This window comes from Typopeltis vanoorti, chromosome 3 (genome assembly GCF_054136105.1).
Source record: "Typopeltis vanoorti isolate ZY-2024b chromosome 3, IOZ_Tvanoo_1.0, whole genome shotgun sequence".
In the NCBI taxonomy this organism is placed as follows: domain Eukaryota; kingdom Metazoa; phylum Arthropoda; class Arachnida; order Uropygi; family Thelyphonidae; genus Typopeltis; species Typopeltis vanoorti.
Genome location: NC_143551.1, coordinates 9,367,881 through 9,391,890, shown reverse-complemented (window position 1 = coordinate 9,391,890; position 24,010 = coordinate 9,367,881). Strand labels below are relative to the sequence as shown.

At 38.1% G+C, this 24,010-nt stretch overlaps 1 protein-coding gene across 1 annotated transcript in view; it reads left to right on the top strand.

The window, feature by feature from the left end:
* LOC150107901 (small G protein signaling modulator 3 homolog) overlaps positions 1–24,010 on the top strand; it is a 231,624-nt gene that overhangs the window by 111,283 nt on the left and 96,331 nt on the right. The window contains exon 11 of the mRNA XM_090415425.1: positions 15,400–15,555. Coding sequence (XP_090271551.1) covers positions 15,400–15,555 — 156 coding nt within the window. The remainder of the gene's footprint in view (positions 1–15,399; positions 15,556–24,010) is intronic.

Below are 24,010 nucleotides of genomic sequence, written 5' to 3'. Positions count from 1 at the left end.
CTGACTGTAGATGATATAACTAGTGGGATTGAATGTGATGGGTATAGTGTGTTCAGGAATGACAGAGAGAATAAAATGGGGGGAGGAGTATTGTTGATGATAGCTGATGAGCTCCAGCCAAGGAGAATAGAAGTTGAATTGCAGGATAGAGAAAAGAGCACATTTGAGGCCATTTGGTGTGAGATTGTGGCTAGCAGAACTAAATATACAATTGGGTGCTGCTATAGACCAGGTGATGGAAAAGATGGTGGTGACAGTATGCACAAGCAAATAGAAGAAATGGGTGGAAGGAGGGTGATTATTATGGGAGATTTCAACTATGGTCGCATTGATTGGAGTGAGGAGAGGACACACGAGAGGAAGGAACTGGATTTTATGCGGTTATTAAGGGATAACTATCTGCGACAGCATGTAATGGAAAATACTAGGGGTCAGAGAGTGCTTGACCTAGTAATTACATCTGAGGATTTGGCTGTAACAAATATGACCACATTGCCACCAATCGGTGAGAGTGATCATAGGGTCTTAACTTGGGAGGTGGCTAAAGGTGTAGAATTTTCAATTAAGACAGGGTACATGTGGAATTATCGGGCGGGAAAGTATGACAAGCTTAGGAGTTTAATTGGTTCAGTGCCATGGCATGTACAACTGCAAGGACTAGAAGTTGATAGTGCATGGGAGGTAGTTAAGAAGTGCTTGCATGAAGCAATGGCTGACTGTATACCTAGAGTCCGAATAATAAATCAAGTAGGGGTTAAATGGATGAATAACACCATTAAGCTTGAGTTGCAAAAAAAGAAACAACTATGGAGGGAATTTAAGGAGAAGGGTGACCGGCAGGCACATGAACGGTATAAAGCGCAAGCCAGAAGGGTGACGAGTGTGGTAAGAAAAGCAACAAAGGATTACGAAAGAACATTGGCCAAGCAGGCTAAAGAGAATCCTAAACAGTTTTTTAGATATGTAGCAAGTAAAAGGAAAAATGTACATGGCAGATTGATTTTAAAGAATGCCGATGGTAGGGAGGTAACTGAATCAGTTGAGATAGTTGAGTTACTGAGTGAGCACTTTGCAAAAGTATATCATCCAGGTGGTGACATTGCAGAAACGAATAAACCAGTAGATTATACGGTAATTGTGGTTAATGAAGTGGAGGTGAGTAGTCTATTGCATAACCTCAATGTCAATACATCTGTGGGATTGGATGGTATACCAGCTCGTGTTGTACGAGAAGCAGCTAAAGAATTGTCAGTACCCTTGACCATTTTGTTTAATTTGAGTCTCGGGTCTGGGTTAGTCCCGAGCGGGTGGAAGGAGGGGAAAATAGTTCCACTGCATAAAGGTGGTTCCAAGACTGCTGTTGTAAATTACCGACCGATTAGCATATCAGTAATCATTGTCAAGGTCTTAGAGAAAATAGTCAAGAGGAAAATACAAGATTGGATAGAAGAAAATGGGATACTGTATTGGGGACAGCATGGTTTTGTGAAGGGTAGGTCATGCCTCAGTAACTTGCTCACGTATTATAACACAGTGACGGCTGAACTGCTGGATAAGGGTAATGGGTTTACGGTGATTCTACTGGACCTTGCCAAGGCCTTTGACAGGATTCCACATGGAATTCTAATCAGTAAATTGCAGCATATGGGAATGGACCTAGGGTTGGTGAGATGGATAGGAGGGTGGTTGACGGAGAGATATCAGAGAGTGGTTTACTCGGGAGTAGAGTCCACAAGACGGCCTGTGACTAGTGGTGTGCCACAAGGATCTGTTCTTGGACCACTGCTGTTTAATTTGTTCATAAATGATATAGGAAATGATCTGAGAGGAACAGTTCATTTGTTTGCGGATGATGCGAAGTTGGGTAGGGCAATAGTGAATGCAGATGACGTCAAAATTTTGCAGGATGATTTGGATAGATTGGAGGTCTGGGCTAAGGAGAATGGATGTCAGTTTAATGTGGCAAAATGTAAGGTTATGCATTTTGGGGTGAAAAGATTGGCAGCAGTTTACTGCATTGGTGGAACCCTGCTCCAGGAAATTGATGAGGCACGAGATTTAGGAGTGTTGGTGGATAAGGAATTGAAATTTAGGGGACACATTGCAAAAGTGACCAAAACAGCTCATCAAATCACTTGGTTGCTGAAGAATACGTTGACAAGCAGAGACAAGCAGGTTATTGTTCCTCTCTATCGAGCCTTGATAAGACCCCATCTTGACTACTGTGCTCAGATTTGGTCACCTAGATTTCTTCTTGATGGGGAGGAGGTGGAGAGGATCCAGAGGCGAGTGACCAAGATGATAGCAGGTCTGTGGAATGAACCGTATGAGAACAGGTTGAGGATTTGTGGGTTGCAAAAATTGGTTGATAGGCAGAGGAGGGGAGATATGATTGAGACATTCAAATTACTGAAGAGTTTCTATAAAATTAATTCAGAAGATATTTTTGAGAACAGGGCTGGTTGTGGGAGGACTAGGGGACATCCATGGAAACTGGGCAAAAGTGTGGTTAGTAAAGGTGTTAGAGCTGGGTTCTTTACTTTTAGAGTAGTGAATGAGTGGAATGCGCTCCCTGAGTCTGTAGTGGATGCTGTGACAGTGAATGAGTTTAAGGCGAGGTATGATAGATACTGTATGAATGTCAGATAGTTGTGATGAATATGATTTGGGGCCTCCCTCGATGAGTCTAATGACTCCTGGAGTTGCCCGTAATAATAGTAATATATGTATGTATATTATATGAAACTTTTTTCTGACAATGACGTAAATAATCTAGTTAGTGATAAAGATATAAACATCTAACTGTAAGAAAAAAAAAAGGAATGTAGGCAGATCTTGTCTTTCACCTGTTAGTAAGATGCATATATGAAAGTAGTTTTATATTTTAATCTTGGGTTATTGGAGTTCTTTTGCAGCTTAATTTCTGTGTCTAAGTTGCCACATGAGTCCCTCTATGTTGTCTCATGTGAAGTGTAATTGATTGAAATCTTTAGCACACTAATTTCTGCTGTTTGAATCCTTACTCTTCAAAAATATGTATCAAAAACATTTTTGGAGTGTTGCATTACTTCTTTACGAGAGCTGTCACATAAACTTAATGTGGTTTTTCTTGTTCAAAGATGAAAATTCATATTGTTTCATGATGAAGTAATTCAACTTAGAGGAAACACATAAAAGCTAACATTTGTACCTTGTCTTCTTCTTTTTATTATTTATTTTCTTTTTTTTATTTTCCATACTTTCTTTGCTGTCCTGCTTAATGTCTCCTTTTAATGTCCTCCTCAGCTGTTCTTATCATATCTGAATGTTCCCACTATTGTACTATCAGTCATTGAGAGTGTGCTGCATATCATGTTAACAGTCAAATACTGCAAACAATTAGAAAAGTTAAAGAATCAAGTTAATGAGAGGCATTGTTTCAGTTGTGTCACTAATTAAAATACTTCTCTACTACAGTAGTGAACAAATTAATCTGAACACTCACATTTTAAAGAAAAATTTTAAATTTGCAAGAAAATAAGTACGAAAATTAAACTCCAATTTTATCTAATAATTTATGTGCTCCTCTATTCCTAATGAGTTCATTAATTCACTTAGGAATGCATGAATTCTACCAAGGTAGAACACATTTTTCTTATTTCTGCATCTCAAACCATGCTTTTATAATGGATTGTATTAAGTTATCCTTTTATCACAATTTAATTTTCCAAGTCTCTTTTTCACTATGGCCCACAAATTTTCTATTTGGTTAATATCAAGAGAATTATCGGGCCACTGAAGTAATTGGATGTTGTGATTTTTGAGGAACTCTTTCACTTTTTTTATTGCATAGAGCCAGATCCTGTTAGAAGATGAGATCTTTGTCTTTCTGGATCTGTGGGTCACTCTCTTCTCCAATATTTTTGTGTATTGGTCACTTTTCATCATACCATCAACAAGCACGAGTGATCCTGGACCCTCGTGTAAAACAACCCCCAGAACATCTTTTTAGCTGGGTATTTAGGAGCTTGTTCAAGGTGGGTGAGAGAAATCTTTTCAGCTGCTGATATGTGAACATAGGGTACTTGCTAAAAAAGAAACAGTTATTTCTTTTTTGGTGTGTGGGCAGTTCTCCTTGCTTCCAACAATCTTTGATGGACTGTCATGTCTGAAACATTACACCAACTAGCTGTCAAGTCTCTATTTAAGTCTACAGCAGACAATTTTGGATCCATTTTACTTTTCCTAACTAGTAAACGATCTTGAGTAAGCATAGTTTTCCTTTTTCACCCACATTTTCCTTTTCTGTCAGGAAAAAAAGGTTTCTGTCTCCTTAAACCTCTTTAAAATCGCATAAACAGTACCCACACCAGCACGACACTCATTGGCAATCTGCCTTTAAGTCATGGATGTGTGCTGAGAAAAATACATATTTTTGAACACTTTCTTGGAGATGTATCCATTTTATAGCTACACAAAATGAATAAAACACTACGAATGTCAAATTGTTTATGCTATTCAAAATGCATAACAGTATTAACAAACAACATCATAGAGACTGTTAAAACATGCAACATTCAACCAAAATAGTCAACTAAAACCAAAATCGAAAATAGGAAACCAAAACCAAAATTATTATGAACTGAAACTAAAACCAAAAACTTGACAAAAAGTCAGCTTGTTCGGATTAATTTGCTCGCTACTGTATGATTGAATGGTTTAGTCATGCCAGATAAGATGAATTTATCTTTGACACAGTTGAACCAGTGTTTCTTATTAACTTGAATGATTTTAAATATCACTACAGAAAACTTCACTTAAGTTTTATAAGTTCCAGAGATGTAATAAAGTAAATATGTGCTGATTTTTCTGAAATTTTGCAAACTAAATCTTGTTTTCCTTTGACGACTAGTTGGTTGGTGAGTTGTGTTTAGGTTTGAAAACCTCCTTGGCTTTTTGCCACTAACGAAGCTGAAGATAATAATTATTATTATCTTTACATAACACAAAATAAAATATCATTCTTTATATATACATATTTATTTATTTATTTATATATTTTTAGAAATTCTTTATATATATTTCTTTATTTCTTTATATTGAAAATGATTAATCTTATGATAAATTTTTTCCATAAATAATTATCTAAAGTTGTTTTGTTTAAACTGATTTAGACATCTTTACAAATTCATTTCTAATAAATTGGCTTGTAGTTGTGTTTGTGACATTACCTCTGTCATATAAACAATTTTTTTATAATTTACTACATACTCTTTTTCTACCAAATTCATGCTAGTACTGACATGAATTCTCATCATCATCAAATTCCAGCCATGTTCCCTCAAGGGGGGGGTACAGGATATGATAATACTACATGAAAAATTTACATCATTACTAACTTCCTATCTACAATTTTCCTCCAAATCAGTCTGTTACTTGTCAAGACTCCATCATTATCAGGTCTTATATTTCTATCGTCTAAGGCACTTTGTACTGTATTAATCCACCTTTATCTTGGTCTTCCTCTGGGTCATTTTCCTGCCAACCTAGCAGAGAACACTTGATTTGCTAATCTTTCCTTGCCCATTCTGTTTGTTTAAGTGACCATACCACCTGATATTAGCTCTGCTAATGCATTCCTGGATGCAGACAATGTCACGTTCTTTCCAAATATCCTCATTTTTAATATGATATTGCCATTGATGCTATCTGTTCACACCTCTAATCTTTCTCAGAACTCTCATATCTGTGTTTTCTAGTCTTTGGTCAAGTGTTTTACTTCTGACCCAGCTCTCAGATCCATTAGTTAAAACTGGTTTGAACACTGTCTTGTATATAGCTAATTTAGTGTTCAGACTAATTTCTCTCTTATTCCATTATTCAATTGACTTTATTCAATTGACTTCCTACCATACCAGCTTTGTTGATTCTTTTGTCTATTTCCATATTTAATTTACCATCTTTACCAATTTTTAGTGGTGGTGGATGGTAGATGGCGATGGTGTAGTTGCAGTTCGTTGTAGTAGGTGGAGACAAAGAGTAGTAGGGTAGGTGCCGTCCCTCGATGAGTCTTTGGACTCCATGATGGTGTCATTAATAATAAGTAATAATAAAATCCTCACTAAAAATCATGCCAAAGTAGCTGAAATGTTTTACTTGTTCCACACGTTCTCCATTCACAACGCAGTTGATATTTTCAGTGATTCTGCCCATTTTCATTGCCTGTGTCTTTTTATTGCTGACCTTCATACCATGTCTATTACAACAGTTATTCAATTTAGTTAGGGAATCTTGCAGACTTGTAGCAGATTCAGAAGTATAGCATCATTCACATAAAATAAAGAGCTGAGATTAACATCTCCAATATTGATATCAAGTTGATCCTTCATAATGTGATTCATATAGATAATGAATAACTAGGATAATGTACATCCTTGTCTGACACCAGTAACATTAAACCATCTTCCTGTACTTCCTTCAGTTCTAACTGCTGACTCACAACTCAAATAAAGACTAAGTATTGCTTGATATAATGCCCCATTGATACCATATAACAGTAGTGTATTGAATAGCTTCTCTCTTGACATCTTGTTATATGCCTTTTCCAGATCAACAAAACTTAAATACAGATCTTTGTTATAGTCCCATGATTTTTCAACTATTTGTCATAAAGTGAAGATTTGATCCTAGCAACCTCTATTTGGCCAGAATCCAGCTTGTTCTTCACCAAGCTTTTCTTCCACAATCCTTCTTAACCGTTTCTCGAGTATACTTGCATAAATCTTACCAAGAACACTTAGTAATGAAATACCTCTGTAATTCTCACATTTAATTTTATTTCCCTTTTTATATATGGGTACTATGAGAACTCTACTCCAATCATCGGGAATTCGTCCCTCTGTCCAGGCTTTCTGAACTATGCAGTGCAGCCACTCTAAGACTTTTATACCACCATACTTCAGCATTTCTGGTTGAATATCATCTACTCCTGCTGCCTTTCCACATTTCAAGCCTTTGATAGCTTTTTGGACTTCAAGTATGGGTATGTATTTCTGACTGCAAGCCTGGTCAGTGTTTTTTCCACTGTGCTATCACTTCTTGTTTCATTTAGCAATTTTCCGAAGTAATTACTCCATACATCAAGGATATCTTCTTCTCCTGTTTTCATGTTACTTTTATCATCTCTAACTTCTTTTATAGTACTCTTTCCTCCATTTCTAAACTTCTTCAACAACTTCCAGAATATTTTGCCACCTTCTTGATATTTATTTTCTATGTTCTTGTTACCCATGACTTTTGTTTAGCCTGTTTTAGCTTTCTATTTACATTTGTCTCTATATTCTCTTAGACCATAAGCATACTTATTTGCCAAGAACTTTTGATATGCTCCCTTCTTTTCCTTCATTGCCTCTTTAACTTCCTGTGTCCACCATGGAGTCCTAATTTTTCTATCCTTGCAGACAACCTCACCACATGCCTCTCTGGCTGAATCAATCAGGGTGTTCTTCAAGGCTTGCCACTGAATCTTCAAGGTTTGGTTCCTGTTCTCAAACTCTTTCATTTTTTCTTCAATAATCTTTGTGTATTTTAGTCTACAGTTCACATCTGAGAGCTGCTCAACTTTTATTTGCTTTAAAACTTTCTTTCTTTTCAATATAAAATTCAATTTTGCCTTGCTCAAGACTAGATAGTGATCACTTCCAATTTCAAATCCTCTGTGCACTCTGGAGTTCTGTACCAGGGAGAAAACATCACTATCAACAATAACATAGTCAATGAGACTTTCCTTATTCCTTTCCTCTTCTCTCCATGTGAATTTGTGCACATTTTTATGTTGGAACATGGTGTTATAATAAATTCTGTTTAATCCTTTATCCAAGTGTGAGCAAACAAAGTATCTTCAAGACTGGGATAAGGTAGTACAACACCGGCAACTCGTTGCAAAGGTGGAGCAAGCTAACATCACTCCTATCTCAGTATCTCCTATAATACAAAACACATCTCCTTGCGGATATGTATAATGTTATGCATTAAGGGAAGAGCCACTACCCAGACTAGTTTTGATTTATTAAGGTCTCTTCAGTGGGAGCCAAGCCCAGAGTTGGAGATACCAGGCAGAAGCATTAGCAAGGTCATCTCTACCTGTAGGAGTTGCCAAAGGGTGTGCTACCTTTTTATTAAATTACTCTGGATTTAGAGAAAGATGTTGAAAGTTTATTTTTCACTTGGTCAGACTATAATAAATTTAGTTGAATCCTTTATCCAAGTGTGAGCAAACAAAGTTTGCACATGAAAGTATCTTCAGGACTGGGATAAGGTAATACAACACCAGGCAACTCGTTGCAAAGGTGGAGCAAGCTAACATCACTCCTATCTCAGAATCTCCCATATCGCAAAACACATCTCCTTGCTGATATGTATAATGTTATGCATTAAGGGAAGGGCCACTACCCAGACTAGTTTCGACCTTTATTGAGGTCTCTTCAGTGGGAGCCTCACTTGGGTAAAGGATTAAACTAAATTTATTATAGTCGAACCAAGTGAAAAATATACTTTCATCATCTTTCTCTAAATCCAGAGTAATTTAATAAAAAGGTGGCACACCCTTTGGCCACTCCTATAGGTAGAGATGACCTTGCTAATGCTTCTGCCTGGTATCTCCAACTCTTTGCCTGGCTCCCACTGAAGAGACCTCAATAAAGCTCGAAACTAGTCTGGATGTGGCCCTTCCTTTAATGCATAACATTATACATATCCGCATGGAGATGTGTTTTGCATTATGGGAGATACTGAGATAAGAGTGATGTTAGCTTGCTCCACCTTTGCAACGAGTTGCCCGGTGTTGTACTACCTTATTCCAGTCCTGAAGATACTTTCAGGTGCAAACTTTGTTTGCTCACACTTGGATAAAGGATTCAACTAAATTTATTATAGTCTGACCAAGTGAAAAATAAACTTTCAACATGGTGTTAGTAATAACCAGTCCATGTCCTCAGCATAAATCCAGCAAGTATATGCCATTATTATTAGCTTTGCTCTTTCCTCCAACTTTTCCCAAAATATTTTTGTTTGTCTGACAGTCATTTTCTACTCTGCTATTTAGATTGCCAACAAGGTCCCACGTGAAATCTCATAACTTAAAAATCAGTAACAGTATCATGAACAATATATACTGCAAAGGAGCATTCATGTACTGTTACTTGAATTTGTCATAATTCCGAAATTAAAAAAGAAGTATATACAGGAATACCTCGATTATCGCGGTTTTGATTATCGCGATTCTCGATTTATCACGGTTTATAATTTGATACTAAAATTCCAATTATTGTGCTCCAAATTCGAATTATCGTGGCCGTGAGATGTAGTCTACTACATACGCAACTAGTTCAAGTTGCCACTCTCTAGGTATCGCTCTCTTGTAGTGCTTCGTTTTTATCCGACGGCACCTGCTCACCACTCACCAGTAACTGTCTGTCTTTGCCTGAAGTACGTGTGGATATTTATTTCTCTTCTTATTTACCTGTACAATGAATGCTAAAAGAAACAAGGATGATATCAAGTCTACAGCTATCTAGAAGAAACGTAGAGTGATCAGCTTCGAAGATAAGTTGCATATGATAAGTATGAAGCAGGCATAACCAAAGCCAAAATTGCAAGAGAATATGGTCTAAATGAATCAACTGTTCATCATATTTTAGATCATGCCGCAAACTATAAGCAACTAGGAGAAGTGCATCGACCTCATCTGGGTCCAAAATTACGAGAAACAGAAGCATCTTATGATTGAAATGGAAACGCTATTGTCAGTGTGGATAGAAGATTGTAACCAAAAGGGAATTCCTCTTAGTCAAATGACTATACAATCAAAAGCATTGAATTTGTTTGAATCTTTAAAAAGGAAACAATTAGAAAGCGAAAATATTCGGCGTCAGTATTGGAAGAAACTTTCTTTGCAAGTTCAGGGTGGTTTGATCGGTTCAAAAAGCGATACAGCATTCATAGTGTTCGTGTACAAGGTGAAATTGCAAGTGCTGATGAAAAAGCAGCAGCTAGTTTTCCTGGTGAATTGCAACAGGTCATTGAAGAAGGAAATTATATCGATGATCAGATATTTAATGCTGACAAAACAGGCTTATTATGGAAAAAAATGCTCACTAAAACATTTTTAGCAAAAAATGAAAAATCGCAGCCTGGCTACAAGGTTTCGAAGGAACGTGTAACACTTGTACTATGTGGTAATGCTTCTGGAGATTACAAGATGAAGCCTCTCTTTGTTTATCATTCACAAAATCCTCGCCCGCTTAGAAGTTTAGAGATAAAAATTTTTCCCTGTTCATTGGAGATTTAATAGAAAAAAAAAGCTTGGATGACAAAAACTATTTTTGAGGATTGGTTTAAAATCTGTTTTGTCCTGAAGCTAAAAGGTACTGCAAGTCATTAAATCTTGATTTTAAAATCTTGTTGATATTAGATAATGCACCTAGTCATCCAACAGCACTGAATGATTTCTGCGAAATTGTAAAAGTTATTTATTTACCACCTAATACCACTTCCATCATCCAGCCAATGGATCAAGGTGTAATCGCATCCTTTAAGGCATATTACCTACGAAGAACTTTTTCACAAGCAAGCAATAGAAAAGACTTCTGGAGATGAAGCTATGACTTTGACAGAATTCTGGAAGGCATTCAATATCAAAAATTTTATTAAGAATGTCAAGAAAGCATGGAGTGAAGTAACTCCTAGCAACCTGAGAGTGGCATGGCAAAAGATTATTTCTCATTGTGCAAATGATTTTAAAGGATATGAAAATGAAGTAACCCATGTTGCAGTGTACTAGCTGTGAAATGTACGCTTTGCGGAGTGTGGTCGGAATGTGGATACATGATAATAAAGGATTGAATGTCTGTAGAAAATGTAGGCAGAATGAGGAATTGAAGTGTATTTCGGATCGTGAGTGTGATATTTTTGTCAGACTTGAAGAAAATAGCGATATGACAAGAAACGGCAAGGTTGTACACGAGAATTATGAGAGTGTGAATGTAGAAAGTGTTAATGATAGTATTAATGGTTTCTCAGAGAATAAAAAAGATGAGATAGATGCATTGAGTTAGATCGTGTTGTTGAATGGTGCGATAGAAAGAGCAAAACAGCAGCTAGAGTGCATGAACAAAAGTCGACTGAATGAACCAACCAATAATAAAAGGTATGACAGGAAAAATAGATGTATGAATGTGAACATGAACAAAATGAAGGATAGAATGCTCTATGGTGACTCGTTAGTACGAGGTGTGTTAGTAGAGGATTTGACAAAATCGTACCAACCTGGTGCAACCATAAAGGATGTAACTGAGTCTATTAGAGAGCAAAAGGAAAGGGTGAAAGAAATGATTGTTGTGGCAGGTACGAATGATTTGAAAGGAGATAAAATGGAAATGATAGAAGACCTGAATGAATTGTTTGAGGTAGCAAAAGAAAAGAGTGAGAGAGTTAGAATGATTAGTCTTTTGCCACGGTATGACAGTGAAATGTTTAAAAGGAGGGCTATAATTGCAAATGACTTTATGCTTGGGTTATGTATGACGAGTGGTGTGGAATTTGTGGATGTGTGGAGTGAGTTTGATGGGTGAAAGGATCTATATAAGATGGATGGCTTGCATTTGAATGGTTACGGTGTAAGAAGACTTGAGAAAGTGTTGCTGAATGTAGTGGATATGCAAATTCAGGGAAACTAGATTTGTTAAGGGGGGGGGAATAGATATACAGTCCTTAGGGAGGCAGTTGAATGTAAGAATGAATATAATATACTAGAGCAAATAAGGACAACAAACCAAAGTGGGATAGTTAATATAAGGCATCAAGGTAGGGTTGGGGCTAATGGGGGTCTTAAATTCATGTACACTAATACTAGGAGTATTAGGAACAAGAAGGAAGAGTTTTTGGCCATGGTTGGCACTTCCAGACCACAGGTTATTGGTATTAGTGAAACATGGCTGACTGTAGATGATATAGCTAGTGGGATTGAATGTGATGGGTATAGTGTGTTCAGGAATGACAGAGAGAATAAAATGGGGGGGGGGAGGAATATTGTTGATGATAGCTGATAAGCTACAGCCAAGGAGAATAGAAGTTGAATTGCAGGATAGAGAAAAGAGCACATTTGAGGCCATTTGGTGTGAGATTGTGGCTAGCAGAACTAAATATACAATTGGGTGCTGCTATAGACCAGGTGATGGAAAAGATGGTGGTGACAGTATGCACAAGCAAATAGAAGAAATGAGTGGAAGGAGGGTGATTATTATGGGAGATTTCAACTATGGTCGCATTGATTGGAGTGAGGAGAGGACACACGGGAGGAAGGAATTGGATTTTATGCGGTTATTAAGGGATAACTATCTGCGACAGCATATAATGGAAAATACTAGGGGTCAGAGAGTACTTGACCTAGTAATTACATCTGAGGATTTGGCTGTAACAAATATTTCCACATTGCCACCAATCGGTGAGAGTGATCATAGGGTCTTAACTTGGGAGGTGGCTAAAGGTGTAGAATTTTCAATTAAGTCAGGGAACATGTGGAATTATCAGGCTGGAAAGTATGACAAGCTTAGGAGTTTGATTGGCTCAGTTCCAAGCCATGTACAACTGCAAGGACTAGAAGTTGATAGTGCATGGGAGGTAGTTAAGAAGTGCTTGCATGAAGCAATGGCTGACTGTATACCTAGAGTCCAAATAATAAATCAAGTAGGGGTTAAATGGATGAATAACATCATTAAGCTTGAGCTGCAAAAGAGAAACAACTATGGAGGGAATTTAAGGAGAAAGGTGACCGGCAGGCACACGAACGGTATAAAGCGCAGGCCAGAAGGGTGACGAGTGTGGTAAGAAAAGCAAAAAAGGATTACGAAAGAACATTGGCCATGCAGGCTAAAGAGAATCCTAAACAGTTTTTTAGATATGTAGCAAGTAAAAGGAAAAATGTACATGGCAGAATGATTTTAAAGAATGCCGATGGTAGGGAGGTAACTGAATCAGTTGAGATAGTTGAGTTACTGAGTGAGCACTTTTCCAGAATATATCATCCAGGTGGTGACATTGCAGAAACGAATAAACCAGTAGATTATACGGTAATTGTGGTGAATGAAGTAGAGGTGAGTAGTCTATTGCATAACCTCAATGTCAATATATCTGTGGGATTGGATGGTATACCAGCTCGTGTAGTACGAGAAGCAGCTAAAGAATTGTCAGTACCCTTGACCATTTTGTTTAATTTTAGTCTCGGGTCTGGGTTAGTCCCGAGCGGGTGGAAGGAGGGGAAAATAGTTCCACTGCATAAAGGTGGTTCCAATACTGCTGTTGTAAATTACCGACCGATTAGCATATCAGGAATCATTATCAAGGTCTTAGAGAAATTAGTCAAGAAAAGAATACAGGATTGGATAGATCAAAGTCGGATATTGTATGGGGGACAACATGGTTTTGTGAAGGGTAGATCATGCTTCAGTAACTTGCTCACGTTTTATAATACAGTGACGGCTGAACTGGATAGGGGTAGTGGGTTTATAGTGATACTACTGGACCTTGCCAAGGCCTTTGATAGGATACCACATGGAACCCTAATCAGTAAACTGGAGCAGATGGGGATGGATATAGGTTTGGTGAGATGGATAGGAGGTTGGTTGAAGGAGAGATACCAGAGAGTGGTTTATTCAGGAGTGGAGTCAAAAAGACGTCTTGTGACTAGTGGAGTGCTGCAGGGCTCTGTTCTTGGACCACTGCTTTTCAATTTGTTCATTAATGATATTGGAAAGGATTTGAGAGGAAGTGTTCACTTGTTTGCTGATGATGCAAAGTTGGGTAGAGCAATTGTGAGTGCACAGGATGTGAAAATTTTAGGATGATTTGGATAGTTTGGAGGACTAGGCTAGGAAAAATGGATGTCAATTTAATGAGGCAAAGTGTAAGGTTATGCACTTTGGGGTGAAAAGAATAGCAGCAGTATATCGCATTGGTGGAACCGTACTCCAGGAGATTGATGAGGCCAGGGATTTGGGAGTGCTGGTGGATAAGGAGTTGAAGTTTAGGGGGCACATTGCAAAAGTGACTAAAACAGCTCACCAAATTATTTGGCTTCTGAAAAATACTTTAACATGCAGAGACAAACAAGTTATTGTTCCTCTGTATCGAGCCTTGATAAGATCCCATCTGGACTTCTGTGCCCAGTTATGGGCACCAGGGTTTCTTCGTGATGGGGAGGAAGTGGAGAGGGTCCAGAGACGAGTGACCAAGATGATAGCAGGTCTGTGGAATGAACCTTATGAGAATAGGTTGAAGATTTGTGGGTTGCAGAAATTGGACGATAGGTGAAGGAGGGGTGATATGATTGAGACATTCAAATTACTGAAGGGTTTTTATAAGATTGATCCAGAAGATATTTTTGAAAATATGACTGGTGGTGGGAGGACTAGGGGCCACGCATGTAAGCTGGGCAAGAGCATGGTTGACAAGGGTGTTAGAGCTAGGTTTTTTACTTGGAGAGTGGTGAATGAGTGGAATAAGCTTCCAGAGTCTGTTGTGGGTGCTACGACCGTGAATGAGTTCAAGGCAAGATATGATAGATACTGTGTGAATGTTGAATAGTTGTTCCAGACATTAGAGCTTCCCTCGATGAGTCTGTCGACTCCTTGGAGTTTCCCGGAACAATAATAATGTTATCAATGACATAACTAAGCTTGGCTTTGATCTAGGACTGAAAAAAATTGAAAAAGATGATGTTCAGGACCTGCTTCAGTCACATGATAAGGAGCTGGATGATGAAGACCTAATTAACCTCGAGAGAGAGAATGTGCTTACGATGCTCAAATCGATGATAATGACGAAACGAACAAATTGACGTGGCACTGAAGGAATTTACCCTCAAAGAAATGGACGAAATGTTTAGAATTGCTGAAAATTTTAAAGAAAAAAAATCTTGAAAGGTGATCTTAATCTCGAGCGATCAGTAAAGTTCGTCAGGAAATTGAAAATTCCATCTGTTGCTACCGAGTTTTGTAAGAAGAAAAAAGAAACAAAAATTCCACGTGGCAACCTGACACCAATTTTTATCCATGTATGTACTCCTTATATATAAATAAAGATTATAGAATAATGTTGTTTTTCTAAATGAACCTTCATTTTTTACTTAACACGTTTAACACATTTCTTTTTTACTTCATATATAAAATTTAATTAATAGATTTTAAAAATCCTTGGCAGTGATCACCCATTTTACACATATTGTTTATCTCGATTATTGCGGTATTTTTCGTGGCAACAATAACTGCGATAATCGATATATTCCTGTATATTATAATTTTATATATCGTAATTTTTCAAATATCATAAGATATTAATACTTAGTTTATCTGCTACATGTTTTAGAATCTTACAGCTGATTACTCAATGGAAGGTCATGCTAAAGACACAGAAATTTTTGCCAGTGTTTCCCGTAACAGACGCAGACGTGGTAAGGCACTGCTTGATTTTGAAAGGCATGATGACGATGAACTTGGTTTCAGGAAGAATGATATTATAACGGTAAATTTTTGCAACTCAAGTACTTTGGAGATACTTAAATGTAAATTACTATCATAACAATGCTATATTTGTAACGCATCTGTATTTTTCCTTTATGACTTTGAATTCTTCCTGAACTTGGTTTCAGGAAAAATGATATTATAACGGTAAATTTTTTGCTTCTTCAGTACTTTCAACATCATCTTCCACCTCCCATAATACATAATAGGATCATTGAGCTGATATTAAGTATTCCTCACAGAAATCATTCACTCAGTCCTTGATTGACCTTTAGCTTTAAGCTATGTAAGTGAAGGATGTAAGTTCAGTTTTTAGGTTGGCTTCCTTTTTGGGTTCCTGGAATATGTCCTTTGAAAACTTGCATAGGAATGCCATTAGATCTAATGATATGACCAAACCAGATGAGTTGTTTCCTTTGAATCTTAGTTATGATGTTATCTCTTGGACTGGTGAAAGAATTGATTCTTTTTCTTACTCCAGAATTTGTTTAATGATCAGTGTACAGTATCTTTAGATGTCTATAGCAGCTTATTTCAAATGCCAGAAATAATGATCAAGTACATAGTAAAAAAGGATAATGATAATCCATTATTAAAAAAGAAATTTTAATTGTAAATTTTTGCATCTTGAGTACATGAGAAATTCTTAAATGTAAATGAAGAAGGCTTCGAGTTCTGTGGACTGAAAAAAAGAACCAACCTGAGCATCAGAAATCAACTAAATCTTGAAATGAGTCTCTGCAACATGGTGGAGAGAAGGATCTTCAGATATTTTGGATACACATCTCAAGAAGAAAAGGAAAGAACATTGAAAAATTCTCCATGCAGGGCAAGATTCCAGGAGCTAGAAGAGGTAGGCTCCATGGGAGATGGTTATGTAAAAATAATCATAATTAAAATTCTGAATATTTTTACGAATTGTTTATGTTAGAATGTTTATTAATTTTAGTTTCATAACACTCATTGTCGGCACTTGCAATGTGCCCGTTATTGGGGGGGCGAAAAACCCAAGTTTCCAGGCAAAAAAAAAACCCTATCTCCGTAGGAGACTGACTAATTCACCTTTACTCAAAAGAGACCAGATAAAGGTTCCTCATGTCACTGACAGGAATCAAACCTAGGTCTTTCCGACCAAAGGGCGCTTTGTTTATACTGATTGAGCTACAGAGGCCCTGATGAATTAAACACAATAACTGTAAATGATGTAAACTATGAAGATTAAAAATGCATATGCAATGATAAAATACTGTGTGAGGATAAATAATCTATGGAAATGATTTAAAACTTCAGAAAAGATGAATGAATAAAAATAATGTTGCATAATTAGGGTGTATGAGCCATTTTAATATGGTGTTGTCTTCAGAAGTGCTAAGAGTTCTCTGCTCAGGGTAAGAATGAGAGATGAAAATAAATTACAGATGCCAAGAAGTTTTATACTTCGTTTCATCCTTTTATCCAAGTGTAAGTCATGGCTGTTTGTATACAGAGGCTGCCTTAGTATCCCATAACACAATGCACATATCCATACAGACATATATAATGCTATGTATTATGGGGATGGCCAATACCAAGACTGGTTTTGATCTTTATTGAGGTATGTTGAAGTGCAGGAAAACCTCTCCAAAAACTCTACGAGGTCACTCTAAATCTCACTGAGTGATCCTAAAGGATCACTACTAAACTCATCACCCCTGACCTGAATGACTCCAGGACAGGAAACTCGTTAGACACATATCCATTCATTGACAAGCAAAAAGCTGCAAATCAAGCAGAGCCTCTCTATTCCACAGGAAGCAAGTAAATCCAAAGGTGAACATTATCAGTTGCAGCCAGAAGATTTGACGTTTATTGAGGTCTCATCAGAGGGAACCAGATCCGATAGTAATACCCAAGTTGAAGTAACGCAGAAGTCATATTTTCATATATAAGTAGTAGTCAAAAGGTTTTCTTTTTTTTTTTTAGCGTATGATGATACAATGGCTGTGAGGCCCTTTTTAAAGGGAAGTATGGCACCATCTCAGTCCCCCCCCCCAATTTTATCTGAGCTCGGGACCGGCATAGCTGATGAATCAGGCCTATGGCTGGGGCTTACTTATTCCTGACTGTAATCTGTGTGTGTGTGTGTGTGTGTGTGTGTGTGTGTGTGTGTGTGTGTGTGTGTGTGTGTGTGTGTGTTCGCGGGGCCAGTTTGCCTGCTTGCGAGATGGAAAACCCCAGATAAACTGGGGGGAAAAGCCCTGCTGTCCATGCCTAAGACCGGCTAACTTGGCTATGGCTGAGGAAGATCCTTAAGCTCCTCACGTCATCGATAGGAATCAAACCTAAGACACTCCTTCTCCAGGCATATGGTTGTGAAGCACATAGGGACTAGGCTAACTGCATGGATAATATGTAGATGATATAACTAGTGGGATTGAATGTGATGGGTACAGTGTGTTCAGGAATGACAGAGAGAATAAAATGGGGGGAGGAGTATTGTTGATGATAGCTGATGAGCTCCAGCCAAGGAGAATAGAAGTTGAATTGCAGGATAGAGAAAAGAGCACATTTGAGGCCATTTGGTGTGAGATTGTGGCTAGCAGAACTAAATATACAATTGGGTGCTGCTATAGACCAGGTGATGGAAAAGATGGTGGTGACAGTATGCACAAGCAAATAGAAGAAATGGGTGGAAGGAGGGTGATTATTATGGGAGATTTCAACTATGGTCGCATTGATTGGAGTGAGGAGAGGACACACGGGAGGAAGGAACTGGATTTTATGCGGTTATTAAGGGATAACTATCTGCGACATCATGTAATGGAAAATACTAGGGGTCAGAGAGTGCTTGACCTAGTAATTACATCTGAGGATTTGGCTGTAACAAATATGACCATGTTGCCACCAATCGGTGAGAGTGATCATAGGGTCTTAACTTGGGAGGTGGCTAAAGGTGTAGAATTTTCAATTAAGACAGGGTACATGCGGAATTATTGGGCTGGAAAGTATGACAAGCTTAGGAGTTTGATTGGTTCAGTGCCATGGCATGTACAACTGCAAGGACTAGAAGTTGATAGTGCATGGGAGGTAGTTAAGAAGTGCTTGCATGAAGCAATGGCTGACTGTATACCTAGAGTCCGAATAATAAATCAAGTAGGGGTTAAATGGATGAATAACACCATTAAGCTTGATTTGCAAAAAAAGAAACAACTATGGAGGGAATTTAAGGAGAAGGGTGACCGGCAGGCACATGAACGGTATAAAGCGCAGGCCAGAAGGGTGACGAGTGTGGTAAGAAAAGCAACAAAGGATTACGAAAGAACATTGGCCATGCAGGCTAAAGAGAATCCTAAACAGTTTTTTAGATATGTAGCAAGTAAAAGGAAAAATGTACATGGCAGATTGATTTTAAAGAATGCCGATGGTAGGGAGGTAATTGAATCAGTTGAGATAGTTGAGTTACTGAGTGAGCACTTTGCAAAAGTATATCATCCAGGTGGTGACATTGCAGAAACGAATAAACCAGTAGATTATACGGGAATTGTGGTTAATGAAGTGGAGGTGAGTAGTCTATTGCATAACCTCAATGTCAATACATCTGTGGGATTGGATGGTATACCAGCTCGTGTTGTACGAGAAGCAGCTAAAGAATTGTCAGTACCCTTGACCATTTTGTTTAATTTGAGTCTTGGGTCTGGGTTAGTCCCGAGCGGGTGGAAAGAGGGGAAAATAGTTCCACTGCATAAAGGTGGTTCCAAGACTGCTGTTGTAAATTACCGACCGATTAGCATATCAGGAATCATTGTCATGGTCTTAGAGAAAATAGTCAAGAGGAAAATACAAGATTGGATAGAAGAAAATGGGATACTGTATCGGGGACAGCATGGTTTTGTGAAGGGCAGGTCATGCCTCAGTAACTTGCTCACGTATTATAACACAGTGACGGCTGAACTGGATAAGGGTAATGAGTTTACGGTGATTCTACTGGACCTTGCCAAGGCCTTTGACAGGATTCCACATGGAATTCTAATCAGTAAATTGCAGCATATGGGAATGGACATAGGGTTGGTGAGATGGATAGGAGGGTGGTTGACGGAGAGATATCAGAGAGTGGTTTACTCGGGAGTAGAGTCCACAAGACGGCCTGTGACTAGTGGTGTGCCACAAGGATCTGTTCTTGGACCACTGCTGTTTAATTTGTTCATAAATGATATAGGAAATGATCTGAGAGGAACAGTTCATTTGTTAGCGGATGATGCAAAGTTGGGTAGGGCAATATTGAATGCAGATGACGTCAAAATTTTGCAGGATGATTTGGATAGATTGGGCTAAGGAGAATGGATGTCAGTTTAATGTGGCAAAATGTAAGGTTATGCATTTTGGGGTGAAAAGATTGGCAGCAGTTTACTGCATTGGTGGAACCTTTCTCCAGGAAATTGATGAGGCACGAGATTTAGGAGTGTTGGTAGATAAGGAATTGAAATTTAGGGGACACATTGCAAAAGTGACCAAAACAGCTCATCAAATCACTTGGTTGCTGAAGAATACGTTGTCAAGCAGAGACAAGCAGGTTATTGTTCCTCTGTATCGAGCCTTGATAAGACCCCATCTAGACTACTGTGCTCAGATTTGGTCACCTAGGTTTCTTCTTGATGGGGAGGAGGTGGAGAGGATCCAGAGGCGAGTGACCAAGATGATAGCAGGTCTGTGGAATGAACCGTATGAGAACAGGTTGAGGATTTGTGGGTTGCAAAAATTGGTTGATAGGCGGAGGAGGGGAGATATGATTGAGACATTCAAATTACTGAAGAGTTTCTATAAAATTAATTCAGAAGATATTTTTGAGAACAGGGCTGGTTGTGGGAGGACTAGGGGACATCCATGGAAACTGGGCAAAAGTGTGGTTAGTAAAGGTGTTAGAGCTGGGTTCTTTACTTTTAGAGTAGTGAATGAGTGGAATGCGCTCCCTGAGTCTGTAGTGGATGCTGTGACAGTGAATGAGTTTAAGGCGAGGTATGATAGATACTGTATGAATGTCAGATAGTTGTGATGAATATGATTTGGGGCCTCCCTCGATGAGTCTAATGACTCCCTGGAGTTGCCCGTAATAATAGTAATAGTAATAATCAAAAGGTATTGCATCTTATTACTAAGATACTCTGGATTAGAGATAGATGTTGAAAGTTTTTCCACTTGGTTATACTATAAATTGAAGATGCCAAAAAGTTATATTCTTGCTTTCATGTTTTATTCAAATGTAAGCAAACAAAATTTGGACATGAAGTGACTTCATATGACATTGTACAAACTATTATGAGGGTGGTATGAAAACTTCTCATCGTCGACCATAGATGGCAACACTGTCGGCAAGAGTTTTTTTTTTTTTTTTTTCAAAGTTGGTACATCTGTCATAAGCATCCATGTGAAATTGCAAGTCATTCTATCAAGCAGTTTATTTTTTTATACAGCTGTTTGAAGCAAAAGTGTTGTCTGTATCCCTTGAAATGGATAAAATTGTGAGTATCGTGCAGTTATAAAATTCTTTGTAAAAGAAGGTTTATCACCAAAAGAAATTTGTTTGAAGTTCATAAAAGTTTATGGGCACTCTTATTCGTTTTCCACAATTAAGAAATGGGCTGCCAAGTTTAAACGTGTCTGTATCAGTATTGAAGACGATCCACGTGAAGCACATCCAAAAAGTGTAACAACACCAGAAATCATTGATCAAATGCACAATATGCTGTTGGATGATAGGTGAGTCAAAGTGCATGAAATTGCTGAGACTATAGGCATTTCAAAAGAATGTGTAGGATATATTTTGCATGACGAATTGCATATGAAAAAGCTTTCTGCAAGATGGGTGCTGCACTTGCTCACAGCAGATTAAAAACCCACTCGCATGAAAATCTCTGAACAGTGCTTGGAGCGTTTTAACAAGAATAAAACTGCTTTTGTGCATTGATTTATTACTATGGATGAGACTTGGATTCACCATTACACACCAGAATCCAAACAGCAATCAAAAAGTGGACAGAAGCCGGTTGTTCAGCACCAAAGAAGACAAAGTCAGTTACATCAGCAATAAAGATCATGACATCAGTGTTTTGGGATGCTAAAGGCATTTTGTTTATTAATTATCTCGGAAAGGGTAAAACAATAACTGTGGAATATTATTCTGATCTTTTAACCAGACTAGACAAAAAAATTCGTGGGAAAAGACCCGGTTTGCAGAAGTAAAAAACCATCTTTTATCAGGACAGTGCACCTGCTTACAAAAATGTTTTGGCAATGGGAAAATTAAGGGATCTGCACTATGAATTTTTGGAACATCCACCTTATTCCCCAGATTTGGCTCTCTCTGAATTCTATCTCTTCCCAAAACTAAAACTCTTCCTTGCTCATTTAGCCTTTTTCTTTGAATCAAGAGGTGGTTGCAGCTGTAGAGGTGTAGTTTGGAGATCTTACTGAGAACCACTACAGGGGCGGCGTAATGGTGCTGGAGCATCGCTGGAATAAATGGGGATTATTAAGGGAGATTATGTTGATAAACAAAAATAATTTTGAAATTATAAATTTGTGTTTTCATTGTTAAGCTGTGAACTTTTCAGACTGCCCTCGTAATTTTACAAGAGCAAGAATATCATTAGGAGTTAAATTTACGCATGAGCCTAAAGAATGTTCTTCTAGAAGTAGAGTCCAATGCCCTGGGGATGTGAACATTGCTGTCCAGAGCTGTCACATATAGTAAATTAGAATGTCATTTTAAAATAAGTTGTGGTTCATTATTTGGTTGAGAAGGTCATTAGTGTTTTTTTATTATTATTATTATTAAAAACAAGACCTCATGGAGTCAAAGACTAATCTGGGAGGTCCTTTTATCACACACACATCTCATCGTACCGTGTCTTAAACACACTCAAACTCCTTGCAGACACCACACTCTCAGGCAAGGCATTCCAATCATTCAACTCTGCACGAAAAAAACCTGCCTCTCACGCCCTCTTTATACAGTTTCCAGCGATGACCTCTGGTTCTCCCCTGATCTCCCACTATTCTCTGTAGAACTTCTCCACCATTGATCCTATAACAACCCCTTACCAACTTGTAGGTCTCTATCATATCTCCCCTCTTCCTCCTCTATACCAGACTCTGCAAATTACATCTACTCAATCTTTCCTCATACTCAACATTCCAAAGGTCAGAAACTACCTTAGTCAGTCACCTTTGGACCCTTTCCAACATCTCTTCATCCTTCTGAAAACCCGGTGACCAAATCTGGGCACAATAGTCCATGTGTGGCCTAATCAAAGCCTTATACAATGGAACAAGAATTTCCCTACTTCTACACGTCAGTGTTTCCGCATCATTCCCAGAAGTCTTTGTGTTGTCTTCACAATTTTGGCGATGTGTCCCCTAAATTTTAGATCCTTATCCACCATCACCCCTAGATCTCTTATTTCCTCTACCTCCAACAATATATTCTCACCAAGCATAAATTCTGCATCCCATCTTTGTTTTCCAAATTTTAAAACCTTACATTTTGTAACATTGAACTCACATCCCCATTTGCTTTCCCAAACACACAATTTATTCAAGTCTTCTTGCAAGGCGACAACATCTTCACTACTCTTTACGGTTTGTCCCAACTTTGCATCATCTGCAAACAACTGAATATCTCCATCCAAATCTTTGCCAATGTCATTAATATACATGTTAAATAGCAATGGCCTTAAAACGGACTCCTGAGGCACTCCACTAGTGACTTTCCTTTCCTGGATATTGCACCCCCATACACAACTTGTTAATACCTATCAGATAGCCAGTCTCCAATCCAATGCACTAATCTAATATCCAACCCTATCTCCTCTAGTTTGACTGTCATTTTATCATGAGGTACTCTATCAAAAGCTTTTGCGAAATCCAAGTATATTACTGTGGATCCTTCTCCTCTGTCCAAGAAAGCAGTCACTTTATTGTAATAAGTAATTAGATTACTAAAACATGACCTCCCTTTAGCAAATCCATGCTGTCCATCAAAGATTATACCATTGTTGTCAACCCAACTCTGGATCCTAGTTCTCACAAGCTTCTCCAACAACTTAACCACCTTAACCACAACACCTGACACACAGATAGGCCTATAGTTTGATGCTTGAGTTCGATCACCTCCTTTATGAAGTGGTACAATCTTGCCCTCCTTTCACTCTTTAGGAACTTGACCAAGTGCAAGACTCGTATTAAAAAAATATTCAACGCAGGTGTCAACTCTCTGTCACATTCCTTCAGAATACTTGGTGATATATTATCAAGTCCCACAGCCTTATTTCATCTAGTTTACTCAACTCCGCAAACACCTCTTGCTCACTTACAGTCAGTCTCTCCTCCCCATCATCAACTGCTCACAATCTCTCTATGAAGTCACATTCACAAGATTTAAAGATCTTTATGAACTGCTCATTAAGTATCTCCACCACACA